The following is a 19271-nucleotide window of genomic DNA, read 5'->3' on the forward strand; positions in this document are numbered from 1 at the left end:
GTACAGCCCCTGCCCCGTAGGCCAGGCTCAGGGTGGGGGAGGGTGACTGGGTCAGCCTGGAGGAGGGGTGGGCTCCTCCCCCTGCAGGCCGGGGCTCAGGAGAGAAGAGTTTCCAACACAGGGATGAGGTCGAGGACAGCAGCCCTGGGACCTCGGGCCAGGCCGAGCCTGCCCCGCAGGGACTGTGAAAGGAGGAGGGCGGGCAGCCCCCAAGGGCCCTCGGGGGGCTGCTCTGTGGGTGGCAGGGACGGCGGGGAGGGTTGCTTAGGGACAGTGCAAGTGGCTGGGGTAGGTTGTGGTCTGGTTAATGTTGGTGACCACAGGTTTGTTCTCACTTCTTTAAAAACTTTGAAACATGGTAGAAATTTCATACAATGCAAGTGGATAGAAAACACAAATTGAATGTCTGTGTTTGTACTCGTCAGAGGTCAGCCTGCAGGATACACACAAGCATAGGCTCAGAGTGACATACACTAATGGGTAGTTTTTCAGTTTGCTGGGTTTCTCTCTCCCACTTGGCCTGGTTTGCTAGGGCTGCCATAACAAAGTACCATAACCGCGGCGCCTTAAACACCGGATGTTTACTCTCACCGTCTGGGGGCCAGAAGCCCAAGATCGAGGTGTCGGCAGGTTGGAGCCTCCCGAGGCTGTGAGGGACGGTCTGCTCCCTGCCCTCCCAGGTGCTGGTGGTTTTCTTTGGGGCCTTTGGCTTTGGAAGCGTCACCCCCATCTCTGCCTCCACCTTCACACAGGGCTCTCTCCCTGTGTGTGTGTCCACATCTCCCCCTTTTTTATATGTATGTATATATTTTAAAAACATGTATTTTTGGCTGTGTCGAGCCTTAGTTGCGGTATTCGGGATCTTCGTTGCGGTGCGTGGGCTTCTCTCTAGTTGTGGCCTGCATGCTTAGTAGTTGTGGCGCGCAGGCTTAGTTGTCCCATAGCATGTGGGATCTTAGTTCCCCGACCAGGGATCGAACCCAGGTCCCCTCCTTTGGAAGGCAGATTCTTAACCACTGGACCACCAGGGAAGTCCCTCCCCCTTTTTATAAGGACACAGCCATGTTGGGTTAGGGCCCATCGTAATGACCTCATCTTAACTTGATTATTTCTGTAAAGACCCCCTCTCCAGATATGGTCACATTCTGAGGGGTGGGAGCTTGGGGAGGAGGACTTCATATGAATTTGGAGGGGACACAGTTCAGCCTGTAACGCTAGTAAATCTCAGGCTAGTGAGACCCACCTCCTCCGTCCGCCCCTGTGGACGCACCGGGACTCTGCCACACCCCGGGGGACTGCACACCCGTTTGTCCCTCGTGTACTTATGGGGACGACTCGGTGGCAGGTGCTGTTTACCAGGGACGCCCCCAGAGTGTGTTTCCCCCACGCTTGCCAAGAATATGGTTGCCACATTTCTGCCCGTTGTAACCACAAACCTTATGCATGTTGGTCTCATTTGTTCTTGGAATACGTGTACAACGGAACCCAGTCATGTGTTCTGTTGGTATTTTATTTCCTTTTTTCTGCACCGCGTGTTCATTTGTCCATGCCACCGTTTTTCTAACGGACGCGTAAGGCTGCCTTTACACACAGGACGTCTGGCGAACAGGCGCAGGTGTGGAGGGGCCTCGGCCCTTCTCCAGGGTGGCAGGAAAGCAGGAAGGGAGCCGGGAGACCCCCAGTTGTTGAGGAGCAGCCCCATGGTGGTGGCAGGTGGTCCGGAGGCCCAGGCCCCAACTCCACAGTATGTCGAGGCCAGCCCCAGGCTCAGGGGGCCTCTGCCAGGAGCGCTGACCACTGTTGCTTCCGGAGAGGGTCTGTCGGGCTGGGAGCCTTGACGGGGGAACGAGGCCCTGGGCTTGGAGTGGAAGGCGCCGTGCATATCCCACTGCTGCCACCAGGTGGCGCTGCCCCACGATGGCTCCTCCCTAAGCCCCCCTCCCCCCCAGGCGCTGGGCCCCAGTGTGGGGAGTCCGGTGAGTGGCCCTTATCGGGGCGGGCCGGCAGGCGCACACCTGTGAGGCTGCCCACTCCCCCAGCCTCCTCTGGCCTCCTTCCAGTCCAGGGTGGGGAGGTGGAGCGGGGGTGGGGGGGGCGAGGTCCCCATGGCTCAGAAGATTGTGGCTTCTAACCCCAAGCGTTCTTTCTTTTAAAGGTTAAGAGCAGGGAGAAACCCGCCCTGAGCCCACGACGGAGGGGCAGGGGTGTGGGGTCGGCCGGGTAAAGACACCTGAGCCCGGCCCGTCCCCCTCGGGCACGTTTGGAATGTGGCCCCTGCCCTGGGTGGGGGTGGGGGGGCTGTATCTAACGGAGATCAGTACGTGGGAGGGGGGCGTCCCTCCCAAGGATTTATCACTCCTGTAGTGCCCTGGTCGGCAGATGCGGAAACAGGCTGTGGCCGGGCTGTTCATCTCCCTCCCGCTCCTCGGCTTTCTGGGCTGGGAACCCTCACAGGCGGCGGGGGTGTTGGGCTCACGGTGGGGGCGGCCCTGCTCCAGAGCTGCCCCCTCCCAGGTCGGCACCCCGACTGCCAGTGCACTGGCCTCCTCCACCACTCCGCCCCCCAAGCCGTGGCGCCCCCGGTCCAGCTCCCAGCACTCAGTTCTCCACGGTCACACCCTCACGCCGGCACTGAGCCCTGGCTGCCTGTGCGCCACCTAGGTGACTCCACAGGGCGGGCTCCCGGGCCGGGAAGGGCGGGGCGCTCGGGGACCCTTAAAGGGAGCTCCGCACGTCCTCGCCCAGGCCCTGCCGCCGCTCGAAGCTCCCCACCATGGCTGGGCCCGCCAAGCCCGGCTGTTTGTCAAGGTGCCGGGCTGGCCGGGCTGCAGGAAGGTCTGGGGAGGGCTGAAGGGTGGGTCTCTGCGGCACGGTCCGCACCCCTTGCCCTGCGCTAGGCTCCGGCTGTCCTTGGAGGCTGCGTAGGTGGGGGCGGTGAGGGGGGTAGCGCCGGTGAACCATTCCCAAAGGGCTTGGGGTGGCCTCACCCTGACTCCCAGTCTTGACTCCCGGGCACAGCCCAGCCCTCCTGAAGGAAAAGCCCCTGGGGGGCGGGCACGTAGCAGGCAGGGAGCAGTGCCGAGGCCCGGTGGAGGCTGGGGTCAATGCAGCAGAAGAGGGGCTGTGCCAGGCAGCCTCCGTGCCTAGATCTGCCGACCCCAGTGAGGGGCTGCCAGGGCCTGGCCTCCTCCCACCCTTGAAGCCCGGGGCAGCGAGGTACCCGGTGCAGCAAAGTGAATCACTCCGGAAACAGCTCACTTGTCCCACCCCACCCTTGCGACCAGCCTGCAGGCCCTGGTGCCCAGGGGCCTGGCCTCAGCCCAGGCTCTGAAGATAAGGGCCGAGGGACCAAGCTCCAGAACCAGGCTCCCGCCTCTGCACCCCTCACCCCGGTGCCCTGGCCCAGCCTCCAGGCTCTCAGCAGTGCTGCAGCCCTCCCCGCCTCCCAGGGACCCAGTGAAGGGCCCTCGCGGCCGCTTGTCCAGGCCATGCCCAACTGAGTTGGCGCCCTAGCCTTGCTCCAACCTCTTGGCAGTGGGAGGCCGCGGGGCTCCTGGGTGTGCTCCCTGCTCCGACGCCCCTCTACACTTCCCATCCAGGCGAGTGAGGACAGCGAGAGCGTGGGTCACCGCCCTTCTTGTCAGAGGCCCCACGATCCTGCTTCTCAAGGCGTGTCCTTCACACTCGCCACCGTGGACCCCGCAGGTGAGCCCCTGCCCTGGGAACCCCTTGCTGGCTCTGGCCCTCCTTGGGCCAGCCGCTGGCACCCTGCCTTGTGCCCACAGGTCCCCAGATGTGCTGAAAGACTTTGCCCCGGGTTCGCAGCTGCCCGTCCTGCTGTATGACGGCGACGCCAAAACGGACACGCTGCAGATGGAGGAGTTTCTGGAGGAGACGCTGGGCCCCCCAGAATGAGGGCCCGGTGCGGTGGGAGGGGCAAGATGGGGCCCTCAGGCAGGACACCCCCAGGACAGAGCCCGGGGCCCCGCAAGGGGCAGCAAGGGTCTGACCCAAAACCCCTCCACCCTCAGATTCCCCAGCCTAGCGCCCAGATACAGGGAGTCCACCGCGGCGGGCAATGACGTCTTTCACAAATTCTCCGCCTTCATCAAGAACCCGGTGCCCGCGCTGGACAATGATGAGGAGGGTCCGGAGACACGGCGAGGCTGGGGGGAGTGGCGCCCCCGGCCGGCTCCTCACCGCGCTCCCCGCCCCCAGCCCTGTACCAGCATCTGCTGTGCGCCCTCGCCAAGCTGGACAGCTACCTGCGCGCGCCCCTGGAGCACGAGCTGGCGCGGGAGCCGCAGCTGCGCGAGTCACGCCACCGGTTTGTGGACGGCGACCAGCTCACGCTGGTCGATTGCGGGCTGCTGCCCAAGCTGCACACCGTGAACGGGAGCGCCGGGCCGGGGGGGCAAAGCGGGGCGGGGCGGACCCTCGAGGAGACCCCGACCGCGCCCCTCGCCCGCAGACGGTGTGCGCGCCCTTCCGCCAGGCGCCCATCCCCTCTGAGTTGCGCGGCGTCCGTCGCTACCCGGACAACGCCCTGCAGGAGAAAGAGTTCAACTACACGTGTCCACACAGCGCCGAGATCCTGGCGGCCTACCGGCCCGCCGTGCTCCCCCGCTAGCGCGCCCGCCTTCCCCGCCACCCATCCGCTCCTCTGCAGCCCCAGAAAGGCATCTCTGCCTCAGTGAGCGGGTACGGACATACGAGGACCAGAAGCCCCGCAATTTCTGCCACCCCCAAACTCCCACCGTGAGACGCTCAGCTCCAGATGACAGCCAGGAAGGACCGGCAAAGAACCCAGTGGGCGGCGTGCGGTCCATACCCCCACTCCTCAGGGATGGCGGGACTGGATTGGGCTCCCAAACCAGTCAGGCCAGGGTGGGGCGGCAGGATGGCTGGGGAGGGTGGGGAACAGAGCCCCGTCTGGGCAACTTGGGTCTCCAGGCCGGAGGGCGGGCCCATATTCCTCAGCTCTGCCCCAGGTGGCAGGCAGGCCACCCCCATCTCCCTGGTCATCACGTGGGGTTTGCATCAGGGAGGCGTGTGCCCGGAGGGACAAGAGCAGAGTTCTAGCCTCTCAGAGCCCCAGCCCCACCTCACACAACCTTCTTGGCTCCTGGGCTGGCCAGGCAGGGACAGCTGGGCAGGTGGGGAGAGCCGGGCAGCTCCACCATGGAGCGCAGAGCCTGACGCGGCCCCACGCCCAGACCGCAGGCCTGGCAATCCCCGAACCCTCTCCTGGAGCCAGCCCCCAGGAACCAGAGCCTGGCCCTGACCTCTGTGACCTCCGCCAGATGAAGATGTTTATTTGATGGGGAAGGGGCTGGAGGAGCAGGCCTGTTCCTGCCTGGCAGCGGGATGGGCAGGTGCCAGTGGGAGGGTCCCAGGGGCTGCCCCTCCCCTGGCAAGCAGCCTCCCGACGGTCACACTTTTTGCTGCACCTTCAGGGGTCGTCGAAGTCTACACCACCAGCTGGTTTCTTGCTGGGAGAGAAGAGGGAATGACACCATGGGGGTGTGGACGGGCGGGCAGGGTCCAGGGATGGACCCTGGGCACAAGAGGGAGGGGGAGTGGGTGGGCACCTCTTGAAGCCAGGGTTGATGAGAGACTCTCCCGGACACCGCCTCTTGACCCCAGGTCCAGGGCCAGCTCTCTGAGGATCCGGGTCTGGGGAAAAGAGAATGAGGGAGGGGGGCTCTTGAATCTAGCAGGATGCCAGGGCCACAACCCCTTCTCCACACAGACAGATCCTCTCTCTGGGGAAACTGAGTCACCCAACCCAAGTCACAGGTGACAGGCCTTACCTGGTAAGAAGAGCAGAGGGCCCACCTGCCGGGAGCTCTTCCTGGGGCTGCTGGCCGTCTCCTCTGCAGCAGCTGGGGAGAAAGCAGGAATGGAGGCCCCAGCAGGGGGACCCCAGTGAGAGTGTGAGATGCCTACCCCCCACCCTACCTGCCAGCCGCTGCTCCAAGCTGCACACGCGCTCTGCCAGGCCCAGTGTCAGTGCCTGCAACCTGGAGGCTGCCTCTGGGCCCGGCACCTTGGAGAGCTCAAATTCCAGCGCAGAGGGCCCCCCTGAAAGGGTCAGGGATGCTCTGTCCTCCTGCAGGGTGAGAGTCACAGCTTGCTGCTCGCAGGCTGCCCTGGGAAAGGAGGCGGGCTGAGCGCTGTGACCAGACCCACTCGCCGCTCGCTCCCCATCCCACCTGCCCCCCCCGCCCCCCCGCTCAGGGGCTCACCTGAAGCGGGGGGTGATGTCTTCAGCCGCACTCAGGCCAAAACGGGCTTTCTACAGGGCACAGGGACTGGTCACCAGGTGCCTGACACCCTAGGAATACTGGGGACACCCCAAAACTGCCCGACCCAGAGCCGCCCGGGACCAATCTTAGGACTACAGCTACAGAGCCGTGGGAAGGGTGTCTTGACCCTTCCGGGGAATCCCAGGCCGCCCCCTTCGATCCCACACGTGGTCCGCGCTGCGGGCGTGGGGTGCTGGAGGCTGCCGGCCGCCCAGGAGCCCTGTTACCCACGAGGGCCGCCAGGCTGTCCGGCGTGAAGCAGGTGCTCCAAAGCTCCGCGGCGTCCGTCACACTGCAGGGGAGGGGCTGTCAGGCAGGACCGCCCGCAGAGCTGCCCGCAGCCCTGCGGACCCCGCTACTCACTAGAGGTTGAAGCCGCCGCGTTCCCACGTCCCACTGCCCTCCCCCTCGCAGTAACACACGAAGCGCGGGGGTCCGGGGCCGGGCGGCAGCGTGCAGAGCGGCGGCGACAGCGGCGGCGGAACCATGGCACCTCGGCAGGCGGAGGGACCGGGCGGATCCAGGGCCGCCTCGGGACCTAGGGCCACCTCGGGACCTAGGGCGCCTGCGCGGGCGGAAGGCTTCCGGAGCGGGGACGGGGCCCGTGCCAGTGGGCGGGCTGGGGGTGGGGGGGGCAGTGCCGAGCGGTGCCCAAGGGGCCTGCGCGGGGCGGGGCTCGCTGGGCGGGGCTTAGTCACGGGACGGTGCTTGCACCGGTGGGGGCGGAGCTTCGTGCGCAGGGCGGGGCTCCCGGGCTGGGCCGGCGTGTCCTGAGAGCTGTTTTACGGGACAAGGGCTGTGCAGCGCGCTCCGGGACTCGGGAGCCCGCGCACACTTCGGGGTCTCTTTGAGCCTTACCCCCTGCTCTGTCCCCGCTGAGTCCGGGGTTCCCCCCCTTCGCGCAAACCCTGACTGGGCGCAGGCCGCGCCGGCCACTGCTCTGGCCTCAGACTGCTTTGACCCCCTCGCTGATCGCTGCGGCCTCCCCCTCGCACCCAGCTTCCTATTGTCAACTGAAACAAGTCAAAATACCAAAGTGAATAAAGTACGGTAACCGGTGCAACAGGCTTCCGCCACTCGTTCATGCATTCCACAATGTTTACCCAGCACCTGTTCTTTGCCTCGTGTTGTCCCGGGCCTTGGGCACACCTTGATCAAGAGACAAGGTCTCTGATCTCCTGGAGCTTGTGAGAGCTCATGGGATGGACAAATAAAAAACGAAACATGCAATCCTCAGGTCGTGCCAAGTGCCTGTGACCTGGAAGAAGAGAGGTGGAGCGCGCCAGGAAAGAGGGTACCAGGCAGAGGGGGCAGCCTCTGCGGAAGCCCCATAGTGGACACAGAGCAGCTGTGCTCAGGGCTTTGCTAGAGGCCAGAGTGCCCGCAGCGAGGCGTACGAGGGCGGCAGGTGGGTTTGTAGGCTGTGCTGATGCACTTCAAGTATGGCTGCAGCCAGGCCTGCCTCGTCGCCTGCTTCCTCCTATTCGACAACCCTCACGCGACAAGCCCCTTCCCATGAGGCTCCTGCCTCAGGACCTCTGCATTCGCGGTTGTCTCTGCCCGGCACCCCCTTTCCCCAGAGTTACTCACTCCCTTCAGGTGTTCACTCAAAAGTCACCTTCTCGGTGAGGCCTTCCCTATTGTTTTATATCCAGTTTCAGCACCCGGCCCAACATCTCATGTCCTCTCTCCTCTTTCATCTGTTTTCCAGCTTGTCACTACATAGAGTACATTCTGATTAACGTGTTGTGACAGCAGCCTCTACGATGGCCCCCAACCACGTGCCTCCTGCGTTTGCACCTTTGTGTAGCCCTCCCCTGAGTGTGGGCTGGATTGAGTAACTGGCTTCTAGCCAATAGAATGTGGCAGAAGTGATGGGCTGTCACTTCTTTCTTTCTCTGGAATTGCTCACCATGACATGAGGAGTCCCGTGGCAAAGGACCAAGGCCTGGCCAACAACCAGTGAGGGAGCTGAGACACAGACCCCTTCCCAGCTGAGCCTTCTGATGAGAACACAGCCCCAGCCAGTGGCTCGACTGCAGCCTCTCGAGAGATTTTGCGCCGAGGGTCCAGAGCACCCAGGACCGGATTCTTGACCCTCAGAAACTGGGAGACAATACACACTGTTGTTTAAAGCCACTGAGTTTCGGGGTAATCTGGTCTTCAGCAGTAGGTGACTAATATAGCTATTTATCCTGTTTATTGCCAATTTTCCCCATGAGGTCCACAAGGGCAGGACATTCTGTTTTATCTGCCACTGTATCCTCAGTGTCTAAACAGTGGCTGGCACATAGAGATATTCAATAAATATGTAAGTGAGTGAATGCAGAGTGGGGAGTCTTTGGAGGGTTTAAGCGGGGGTGGGCTGGGGAGTGGTACTTCTGATTTATGTGTATAAAGCCCATGTTGAATGCCATGAGGTGAGGGGATGAAGGGCTGTGGGAATGGAGGTGAGGGGGCCAGGGAGACTAGAGGGCTGCTGAGTTCCTCAGGACAGAGCTGTGCCAGGGGCTCAGAGTGGAGTTGGAGAGAGGTGCAGGGGAGGAGGGGAGAGATCATGGTGACCCCTGCATTTAGGAAGAGTAGAAATGCCCTTCCCAGGACTTCCCCAGTGGTCCAGTGGTAAAGAATCCACCTTCCAATGCAGGGGACGCGGGTTCGATCCCTGGTTGGGGAACTAAGATCCCACATGCTGAGGGTCAGCTAAGCCCATGCGCCACAACTAGAGAGAGAAAACCTGCACGCCACAGCTAGAGAGAAGCCCACGCGCTGCAAAGAAAAATCCGCGTGCTGCGACTAAGACCTGACGCAGCCAAAAAAAAAAAAAAAGTGCTCTTTCCAAGACGACTGGGCTAAGGCAGGACTGGAGAGGACATGGGCGCCTCTCCTTCGTCTTATGAGCTCTTGATATGGCTGTATGTCTGATGGAGATGAATGAAAGCTGCTGTGTACACAAGACTCTAGAGGATCAGGCCCAGAGATGTGAGTGTGGAGTCACCAGCCCCCGGGACAGCCTTAAACATTAGTCCCTCCAGGCACAGTGCTCAGGCTCTAGGAAGTTGTCTCTAGGTAGAATGTGGTAGGCTGAATAATGACCTCTAAAGGTATCAGGTCCTTAATCCCTGGACTTGTGTTATCTCATATGTGTTGACCTAAAACGATAAAATAGCCAGTTATTTTGCCAGCAGCGTGGGTTTATTTGGGAAGAGCAAAGAATCATAATTGAGTGCATACAATCTAGGGGAAACCACAGGCAAATCTGAAGAACAAAAGACAGGAAACTCTTTTATAGAGGAGAAGGGGGAATGGGGTGGGGTGTTCTAAACAGAAGAGTCCATTGGAGGAAACTGGGAGTTGGAAGTGTGGTGGCTTTTCATTGGCTGAACTGTGCTGGTCTCTCACTGGCTGGGCCGTTGCTGGGTGGGAAGAAAAATCTTCCTCCTGCTGGGTAGTAACTAGTAACCTTCCTGTTGGTCTGCAATTGAGGCTGCACAGTATGGGGTGAGGTCTCCCCCTTGTGGCCTCCTGACTATTTTAAATAAGGTTTTTGTTTATTCATCTTTACATGCTTTCTCTAAAAGCATTGCTGGTCAACGGTCAGGTTTTTTACAGATTCAGCAACTTTCGTCCCTTGATGCCAGAGGGGACCTGTCCTGGGTGTCCTGTCCCATGTGGAAGGGAGAGTGCACATATGAGAAGCCTACTGCGATCACATTCACGTAACAAGGAGGGGTAGGAGGGAGATCTCTCAGGAATTTCCCATCTAAAGTTTGTGTCTTAGAACAGCGAAAAGAGCAAGAGCACACTCAACACAGAAAGAATTAAACAAGCACTTCGGGAAGACACAGCTGATGAAAGAAATTTGCACATATTAAGGTATGGGGAAGTTATTCTGGATTAGACATACTTTGGCTTGAACTTTATGCTAATTAGAACAGTCTGTCTTATGGCCCGTCAAACGTAAACTGTATATCTGCTTTAACCATTAAAAAATAAGGAGGAGGAGGAGAAAAATGCATTACCTGATTGTTTAGAATGTCCACTTTGAATACAGGGATAAATGCTGCGTGCTGCCCCCTCCCCAGCAACACCAATGCCAGTATTCCTTCGAAGATGAGATTCCCTTCCCAGACGCCAAGGTCATGCTGACTTGCTGTGTACCTGCTAATCTGTTTTGAAAACTTGAAGAAATGTACCCTTGTCACGTTTGATGTTTGTTGTTCTGACAAGATATTAAACTGTGGTTCAGGCATCCGAATTGGAGCCGGGTGGCCATCGCGGATGTGGTTTCAGACAGTTCCTGCATCACTGGGGACTTGAATTTTCTGAGCTGTATCAGACTCAAGGTCATGACCAACTGTTCTCAAAATAGCATCTGCTAGTTGCTGCCACCAGCAACCTTAAAATCTCAAGATCTCTCCTGGTAACTATGCATTTTGGAGCCCAACCAATTCTTGCTCTATAAGCACCTTCCTTATTGCCAGCTCCTGTTCTAATTCTTGACAATTTACGTAACTTTGCAGTTTTTGCTTGTATAGGCCTCCCCCATTGTGTAGCCTGGGGAACGCAAGTCAAGTGCTTCTTGAATCTGGGTCTCTGCTCTGCAGTCCTCAGTTTAGCTCAAACAAAACTTGTCTCTTCCTCTCGTCCATGTAAATAATCAGTAACCAACCTCAGCTGACTGAGAGGGAGGGTTGGAAAGAAAGAAAAGACACAGTTTAAGAAAAAAAAAAAAAAAAAAAGAGGGAGGTTTGGGAAGAGCCCCCGTGGTTCCTTGGACCCCGTCTCTGGAGGTCAGGAGGGCGTTGGAAAGGCTGGTCCGAGGACTGAAGGCACCCGAAGCACCGACAATCTTTTTTCCAGTGACCCGGCTCTTTGCAGTCATACTGGTGGGGTCAGAAGAAGGCCGATCGGGGGGCCTTTGTTGGCCACCTAAGGACTTTGGCCTTTACTCTCAGTGAGATGGGACCCACTGGAGTAGTTGCGAGCAGAGGAGGGTGCCAGCCGACAGATCTTACACACGCAGCCCTGGGCTTCCGGGTGGAGAACTGGCTGAAGTCTGCCCCCGTGTGGCCGCAGCTGGGAATGCAGGACTGGGCTGATCCGCAGCTGCCAGGGGCGTGACCCTTCCTGGGTCCAGAGGGGCCCTGGGGGGCTGCCCCCCAATGGGCCGTGAAGGGAAAACTGCATCTCCTCACTCCAGATCCTTCCCAGGGGACGTGGGAGGGATGAGTTAGTGGGGAAGGAAGGGACCGAGAGCCTGCTGGAGACTCTTCCCCCCACCCCGCCCCGCCTTAAATCCCTGCTCCTGGGCAATTTCCACCACGTCTTCTCTTGTTCCATGTGGAAGCTGAATGACAACCGATAGATCAGTTGATCAACAGATCAACTGGGAATTCCCTGGCGGTCCCGTGCTTAGGACTCGGCACTTGCTCTGCCGGGGGCCCCGGCTTTGATCCCTGGTTGGGGAAGAGAGATCCCACAGCCACACGGCGCTGCCAGGGGCAGAAAAGAAAAGCAAGTTGACCGCGAGTTCATCCCCAGTGTCTCTGTGGGCGCCTCTGCTGGTTGGCAAAGTTGACCGTGAGTTCATCCCCAGTCTCCCTCTGTGGGCGCCTCTGCTGGTTGGCAAAGTTGACTGCGAGTTCATCACCAGTCTCCCTCTGTGGGCGCCTCTGCTGGTTGGCAGGTGGCATCTTGGGTGGGAGGTGCTGGATCTCTGGGCCTTCCCAACTGCTCCCACGTAGTGGGACTGGTGTCAGGCTGGGGGGAGGGGGGAGACCCTGCCCTTGTAGTGTCTGCAGAGGGCCAGAGGCCGGCAGGTCGGCCAGGCGGCAGGGGCGGCGGCGGGGCCTCCAGGTGTTGGGTGCAGGTGTGGAGGGGCTGTCTGCGGTCCCTGGGATGCGGGGCTCTTTATCCCAGTGACCTCGCCGTCTGGTAGGACAGGGCTGTGTTTCTCAGGAAAACTGTCTAACCGAGTGAAGAGCAGAAATGATAGTATAACAGACCGTCACCCAGATGCAACCACCATCAACATTTTGACGTATTTACAGCTGGTACGATTTTCTTCTGAACTAGTCACGTGACAGGTACTGTGCCATTTTACCCTCAAATCCTTCAGGACCAGTCCTTGAAGGACCGCGCTGTTTCCCTCAGAAACACGACGGCAGGACAGAGCTCTGCCTTGAGGGCGGGGGTCGAGGGAGAAGGGGTGCTGGAAGGCCGCCTGGGGTGGGAAGCGGCGCAGACCCCCTCGGGCTCGGTTTGGGAGGACCCCAGGGCCTGTGGAGCCCAGGCACACGCTGGGTGTGGGTCGGGCAACTGCACACAGGTCTGCGCCACGGAGCGAGGGCAGCACCCCTGGCCTGGTGCCCGGGGTCAGCGGGGGACCCAGGGAAGCCACTGTGATGCCCTGTCTGACCGACGGAGGATCCTACCACCCGTGGGGCCAAGCCTTGGCCCCTCCCAGGCCTAACGCCTGCCTGGGTGGTGAGGGGTCCCGCTCCAGTCCCTCTGGGTCCCCAGAACCGGCCATGGAGGGGTCTCCCTGCAGGGTTGGAGCTGAGCCCCGCACTGTCCCTCTCCGGGCAGGTCCCAGGCCTCAGGGGGACCCAGAGTGCCCCTGCCCCGGCCCACACGGTTCCTCTGCCCCAACCCCCTATTCCTGACCCCACCCAAGAAAAGCACAGCGCTGGCTTTTCGAGACAGTTTATGGTGCTGGGGCCTGGGGGTGGAGGGAGGCCGCCGCTCTTTGAGGAGGGCTGGGTACCCTGAGCTCCAGCATCACGGCCCTCTGCTCCAACCCCTGGGCTGGGTCCCTGACTGCAAACCAACCGGGCAGCAGCTGTGGGGAGGGGCGGCAGCCTCTCACCTCCTCCTGCCCTCCCTGGGCCCGCCCCGGGGCCCCACTCTGTCCCTCCCCGCTGCTGCCCCAGGACGGAGGACCCCCAGAGTGCAGCCCTCTGGCCAGGAGGGGCCTCCCTGGGTCAGCAGGGCACTGGGTCCGGGCCAGCCCCATGCACTCACCTAGGCGAGGGCGCCAGCACACTGGCCTGTGGAAGAGAGCAGGGCCCGAGGAGACACCCAGTGCCCCCTCCCCGGGCTGGAGGCGCTGCACCCCCCCGGAGTAGCCAAGCCTCCTGGCCTGTGACCCCCTCCTGAGGGGCACTGGCCAGGGCACCGCCCACCATCCCCTGGTCCTCCTGTTCTGGGTCCGGGGCCAGTGGAGTGAGGCTTGGGCCCTGGCTCCCCCCGACCCGCCCCCCACCATCAGGGTCTAGGGTCTTTCAGCTCCTGCAGCCCTGAGCCGGCACGGGGACAGCGCTCACCTGACTTGGGCAGCAGGGCGCCCTGGCTGGGGTTCAAGCCCACTTGGGGTGCCAGCTGCTGCATCTTCTGGGCATCTTCAGGAAATGGCTCTGGGGCCCGGGCTGAGAGCAGAGAGGGCCAGTGAGCAGAGAGGCAGGGCTGGGAGGGGGAGGGGGAAGTGGGGAGCAGGGGGTGGGAAGGGACCCCAAGGAGACACTGGGAGATGGTGGTTCCACCTGCCACCGAGTCAGAGCTTGCTGCGAAGGGCACGTGGGCACTCCAGACCAAACCTTGCATGTGGCCCCCAGAGAAGGCCGTGATGGGCTGAGGGACGCGTCAGGAGTGCTGCCGCTCTAGCTGGGTCACCCACCACCCATCACCCACTGTAGAGCCGCAGCCAGACGTTCCTAACGTCCCCCTTCTGCGTCTAGGAGTACAACACGGTGCAGTGCTTGTAGTCGGTGAAAGCCACCCGGATGTTGGTCTGGGCCATGGCTGGCGAAGCGAGAGCCTGCGGAGCTGGGCGCCAGCTCAGGATGCCCCGTCCCCTCCGCACGGCCCTGGCCAAGCCAGCCCTGCCGCTGCCCACCCTCTGTCTCTCTCCCGGCACTGCCCACCTCACCCGCGCTGCTGAGCCACCCGTCCACGGCATCCTTGGTGAGGGTCGCGTCCGTCTTCTGGCACCCGCCATCGGGCCTGGGAAGGAGGACCCCAGCAGCCTGCACAGCAGCCCCGGCCAGGCCGCTGCGGCCCCACTGGGCCCCCTGAGCGGGGAGAGTCCGGGCCAGCCCCCAGCCCCTGAGGACGCTGCCCGACCATGACACAAACGGCTGCCACTTAGGTGTTGCCGACGGCCGCGTGTGGGCGATGGTGTCCAGCCTGTCCCAGGGCCCACCTGTCCCCGCCGTCACATCGATGCTTAATCACACAGGTGCTTTATAATTCACTTACAGGTCAGGAGACACTCTGGGGGGCAGGGGGACACAGTCTGGGGTTGCGGGGTCTGTGGGGCCTTCCGGTTTCCCCTCCAGACACACATGCACGCGCACACCCACACACACACCCACACGCACGCATGCACGCACACACCCACACATGCACACCCACACACGCAGCGCACGCACGCGCACACCCACACGCACACACCCCACACGCACACACAGCACACACTCGCACGCACGCATACAGCACACACCCACGCGCACGCACGCACGCACACGCGCACGCACGCACAAGGACGCTGCTCCTCCACGCCCAGGCCTCAGGCGGGCCCCTCGGGGAGCAGGCGAGCTGCAGCTGCTGCTTTAACGGCCCCCGCAGCCTGGCGCAGGGTCAGGGGCGGGCCTGGCTCTGGCTCCCTGACGGGTCAGGGACACCTCTGGCTCCTGCTGGCTCACGTCTGACCTCACGCCGGCCGGGCCTACGGCCAGTCCGAGGTGGGGCTCCTGGGATCCCTTATGCGGTGTACCCAAACTTGAGGCCCAGGTCGCCGTTGGCCAAGGGGGTCACCAAGACCACGGGCATCTTCATGCTGTCCTTGGAGTCCAGGAAGCCCTGGTCATCTGACACCGCCCCAGCCGTGCACCAGATGCCCTGGAACTGCAGGGAGGGGACAGGGAGAGCTGGGGGGCAGCCCCTGTGCCACAGCCTCCCTGACCTGGAATCGGGGGGCGGGGCAGCTGCCACTCATCCGGTCTGAGGCCTGGGGAGTGGCAGTGAGCACAGCCCAGAGGCGGGGCTGAGGGGCCTGCCGTCCTCCGCAGCACACCCACCCCAAGCTGGACGAGCAGACGGACGCGAGCTCTGTCCCCTGTCCCCAGACATGAGCTAAGCTTGGGCCAGAGAGGGTATGGGCGGGGCTGGGCTGGGCTACCCCAGCCCTCCGGCCTCTCTGGGTAGAACGCAGCCAGAAGGAGGCTGTCTGTGAGGAGCAGGTCTGGCCTAGGGAAGTCTGGACACACCTGGCTGGTGTCAAGTTGGCCTGGGTGGGGACCTGGGCCCAGCCTGGGGATGCCGCGAGCAGCGCGAGGGTCCAGCCAACGAGCAGCACCTGCAGCGTGGTGGAGGGTGTCTCTCGTCGACTGCACGGGCTCAGGGGCGGGGTAGGAGAGTTGAGATGGCCCCTCCCACTGCGCCTTTAGGCCCTCGAGACACCCTGGGGCGCTGGCATGCTGGGACAGAGCCCACTGTGATGGGCTCACGATCGAGGTGCACCCTGGAGCACCTTGGCCCAGTGGCCCCCAGCCACCCCCGGCCAGCCCAGGTGTTTCCTCCTGGGGAGGGGCCGTATGCCCCGAAGCAAGGGGAGGCGAGGCCCGGCAGGCGCTCTGGGACATGGCCCCCAGCCCTTGGCCGAGGCCCAGCCTCAGGCCCCCTCCTCCAGGAAGTGTCCCAGAAGTCCACCCTCACCTCTGAGCCTCACACCCTCGGTGCCTGGGCGGGGCCTGGCTGACGTCTGCCTGGGTGGGGTCTGGTGGGCAGGCTGCACATGTGAGCCAGGAGGGCCCAGGACAGGGGCCTGAGAATGGCCACGCCGGCCAGGAGTCCGGGGGCTAGCAGGTGAAGGACTGCAGGGAGGGGAGACCGTGCTTCGGGTCTCTGGCTCAGCTTCGGTGCCAGAGGCCTGGCGAACGGGCAGGGCCGTGCCCTTGAGGCCCAGGCCAGAGGCCAGGGGACTGGAGACTCTCAGGTAGCCATGGGAGATGGGAGGGTGGCCTGTCTCCAGCCCACTCAGTCAGTCTGTCCCAGTCCAGGGGGGCACGGACACTCCGGCCACCTTCCTCTTGGTCCCCGCAAACCCGTATCTCTGCCCAGCCTGAGTGCACTAATCCCACGCCTTCAAAAACTGCCCTGGGCCTCGGGCCTTTCCCGGACGGGGGGCAGGGGGCAGGCTGTGGGCACCTGACCAGAACCGGCTCAGCTGCCGCTGGGCCTTGAGGGGCTGTGGTGAGATCAGGGCCCCGAGTGGAGTGGGTGGGGGACGCGTCGGAGCTTCCCCTAAGCTGTCCTGGCTTCTGACCCAGCCGTGTCTTCCACTCCACCAGGCGCCTGGCTAGCGGGGCCCTTGTTCACCCCTTGGGGGTGTCATGCAGAGCCAGCCTCCAAGATTTTACAGAGGGGGTAGGGAGACCTAAGAGGGCGGCGGTCAGGTCCCGGGGGCCTGCCAAAGCCAGGCCCAGGGGGGCAACGACTGCAGGACAGACAGACAGAGGCCAGGCTGCTGACTTGCTTCCGGAGTTTATTCTCAGAGCTGGGATAAAGCCCGAGGGGGCAGGGCCGGTGGCGCAGGAGCCGGGGCTGGGGTCTTGGGGGTGTTGAAGGAAAAGGCGGAGCAGGGCAGCATGGCCAGGTCCTGAGGGCTGGGGTCACCTGGCCAAGAGAGCAGGACCTGTCGGTGTGGCGGGCAGCACCGCAGTCCAGGCCCCGGGCCCCAGGCCCCTGCTGGCTGCAGGCCACGGGGGAATGGCCGTCCCAGGGCCCCACCCCCTGATGGGGGCCTCCCCGCCCCGCCCTCCCCTCCCCTCCCGGTTCCTGTTCCAGCCGCCAGCCCCTCCTACCCCAACGACCTCGCGGAACCCCAGTGGAGCCCCCTCCTCCTCGGAGCAGCCCCAGGGGCCTGGACCAGCCTTGCGTGGTGGGTGGGGCTGTGGGGAGCGTGCGCTGAGCGACCAAGTGAGTGAAGGAACGCATGGTGGGCACCGCTGGGTGAAGGCAGCCCCCAGCACCCACTCACCTACGTGTTCTCCTCCATGCACTTGTCTGCCAAGAGAAGCCCGGGACAGCGGTCAGCGCCCCAGGCCGGGCCACCTCCCCCGCCCCACCTGTCGCTAACCCCGCGGCCCTGGAGAGCGTCTCGGTTGACCCTCAAACTGCTGACTGCAGCACACCACCCCGCTCCCTGGCCCTGCTCCTCCAAACAAGGAGGGGGTCCCGTCCCTCCGGGGGCCCAGAGCAGGCTGCCTGCCCCAGGGAGGCCGTGGGCGCTGAGACTTCGGGGAGCCCGTGCTGAGCCCAGGGCGCTTGTCCCTGTGTCCCCATGGGCACACCCACCCCGCGGGTTTTGTTTCTAGGGCTTGCCCCCCACCGGGCTGGGGACCTATGTATCCTGGGGGCCGACCCGGGGCCTGGCACACAGTAGGTGCGCGGTGAACCCGGGGAGGGGGTGTTTCAGGCCAAGGTCACGGTGTGGAGGACAGACCGCCCACACTCTGGAGGCCGTGTACCGGTCAGCGGGCGGTCGGCCGGATGAACCCCAGGCCTCAGCCACCCCCGAATCAGGAGACCGTGTGTCTGCCTGTAACCTGACCTTAATCCCTCCCGTCAGATTAGTGGCCCCTCACCAGTCTGTGGCAGGAAGACAATGCTATCCTCTGTGAAGCCCTGGGCCTTGGCGAAGGTGGCGAATTTCTCCTTGATCTCAGCTGTGGGGGCCTGGGTGCGGCCTGGGGCAGAAGGAGAAGCCGCTGGCCTCCATCCGGGAGACCTCGCTCGGCCCCCACCCCCAGGCTTGGGGAGTCCCCAGGCTGCCCCGTGGGCCGGGCCTCAGGCCGGGCGGCGGGAGCTGGCGTGGGGCACGTACTGTAGAGCGTGGCCATGCGGAAGTCCTGGCCGGGGCCTCGGAAGCTCTCGGTGTAGAGCAGGGCATAGGCCTCGTAGTCCGTCTCCACCACCGACACCTCGTGGTTGCCGCTCCAGTCTGGGGGCCCAGGAGACAACCGCGGTGGGTCGGGGACCCCTGGGGAGAGCGCCTCTGTGGGCTGGGAGGGGCCCTGATGCCCCACGCTCTGTCCAGCTGCCTTCCCTGCCCCTCCCCAGACCGCTGCTTCCTGCCAGCACAGCCCAGCGGCCCCAAACCAGAAGTCCTGGGGGCCCAGCAAACACACAGGCTCAGAAAATCGGGAGTTCATGGGACAGCCACAAACTCTGCAGCCAAACTCCTCTCGGGAGGAGGAGAGATTCGCAGTGGGGAGGTCATTCCCGGGCAGGGAGCGAGGAGGCCCGAGGTCCTGGGGCGGAGAGCTGCGGAAGGTGTGGGGGAAGCCTTGGGGGCAGCGGGACGGGGCAGCAGACAGCTGGGGAGATTCCATCCCGGGGCAGATCCAGGCCGACCCTGGCAGAGCAGCCATCACCCCCCCCCTCCATGTACTGCAGGGCAGGGTGTCACCCAGAGTCCCCGACCAGCAGGTGTCACTCCTGAGTTGGCCCTGGGGTCTGGCGAGGGGCCCCACTCACGGGGGCTGGTATAGCTGTAGCAGCCTGGGGGGCCTGCAGGACGCAGCAGCAGAGTCCGGGTCTCACACTGGTCTTTCCTGTGGGCAGGTCACCCTCGGGTCAGGGGTCAGGCAGGGGTGGGGGCTGTCCCTAGACCGCGACCATGGGCAGGGAGCTCTCGGCCCCAGAAGCCCACCCCGCCGCCCACCTGAGGAAGGTAGACGTGAGATTGAGGCCACCGTCTGCCGCGGGGGCCACCACCGACTTGCACATGGACAGCGCCTTCTTCTTCTCCAGGAACCAGCTCGAGTTGGAGGCGAGGCCCGAGGTGAACCAGAGCCCCAGGAACTGCGGCGAACGGCCCCCACCCTGGTCAGCCGGGACCCTCCCGGACGCGCCATGGTGGCCGCCCCGCTCCTCCCCCTCCCCTCCCCTCCCCTCCCC

At 63.0% G+C, this 19271-nt stretch overlaps 3 protein-coding genes across 4 annotated transcripts in view; 1 reads left to right on the forward strand and 2 right to left on the reverse strand.

Annotated features, from left to right (window-relative positions):
* The first annotated feature begins 1700 nt into the window (after positions 1 to 1700).
* On the forward strand, positions 1701 to 4630 carry CLIC3 (CLIC family member 3). Its single transcript, XM_027104080.1, is given in 7 exon segments — positions 1701 to 1754; positions 1902 to 1976; positions 3600 to 3705; positions 3758 to 3917; positions 4032 to 4147; positions 4219 to 4400; positions 4472 to 4630. Coding segments are annotated over 7 exon segments (852 nt in total).
* Positions 4631 to 5285: 655 nt separating this feature from the next.
* Positions 5286 to 6921, reverse strand: PAXX (PAXX non-homologous end joining factor). 2 transcript variants are annotated; one of them, XM_027104237.1, is made up of 7 exons: positions 6672 to 6921; positions 6540 to 6600; positions 6249 to 6298; positions 5962 to 6152; positions 5814 to 5885; positions 5592 to 5676; positions 5286 to 5492 (listed from the first exon to the last, which is right to left on the reverse strand). In XM_027104237.1, exons 1-7 carry the CDS (start codon positions 6794 to 6796, stop codon positions 5453 to 5455), a joined length of 624 nt encoding a protein of 207 aa, XP_026960038.1. In that variant the 5' UTR covers positions 6797 to 6921; the 3' UTR covers positions 5286 to 5452. The 2 variants fall into 2 exon arrangements, with proteins under 2 accessions (XP_026960038.1, XP_026960039.1); XM_027104238.1 differs by lacking the exon at positions 6249 to 6298 and having other exon boundaries at positions 5962 to 6112; positions 6672 to 6889.
* A 9908-nt stretch (positions 6922 to 16829) lies between these two features.
* PTGDS (prostaglandin D2 synthase) overlaps positions 16830 to 19271 on the reverse strand; it is a 3515-nt gene continuing 1073 nt past the window's right edge. Inside the window, exons 2-7 of the mRNA XM_027105969.1 lie at positions 19036 to 19175; positions 18849 to 18925; positions 18196 to 18312; positions 17957 to 18058; positions 17350 to 17375; positions 16830 to 16985 (exon numbers count right to left, since the gene is read on the reverse strand). Coding sequence (XP_026961770.1) covers positions 17350 to 17375; positions 17957 to 18058; positions 18196 to 18312; positions 18849 to 18925; positions 19036 to 19175 — 462 coding nt within the window. The 3' untranslated portion in view covers positions 16830 to 16985. The remainder of the gene's footprint in view (positions 16986 to 17349; positions 17376 to 17956; positions 18059 to 18195; positions 18313 to 18848; positions 18926 to 19035; positions 19176 to 19271) is intronic.

The sequence above is a fragment of the Aethalodelphis obliquidens genome, unplaced genomic scaffold, assembly GCF_003676395.1.
Source record: "Aethalodelphis obliquidens isolate GAN/ISIS:26980383/991018 unplaced genomic scaffold, ASM367639v1 scaffold7, whole genome shotgun sequence".
Taxonomy (NCBI): Eukaryota; Metazoa; Chordata; class Mammalia; order Artiodactyla; family Delphinidae; genus Aethalodelphis; species Aethalodelphis obliquidens.

Coding starts and splice junctions, on each gene's coding strand:
- PAXX (XM_027104237.1), bottom strand. CDS start 6,796: ATGGTTCCGCCGCCGCTGTCGCCGCCGCTCTGCACGCTGCCGCCCGGC. Junction 6,153..6,248: donor GACATCACCCCCCGCTTCAG/GTGAGCCCCTGA, acceptor CTCCTTTCCCAG/GGCAGCCTGCGAGCAGCAAG. Junction 5,677..5,813: donor CCCTCTGCTCTTCTTACCAG/GTAAGGCCTGTC, acceptor TCTTTTCCCCAG/ACCCGGATCCTCAGAGAGCT.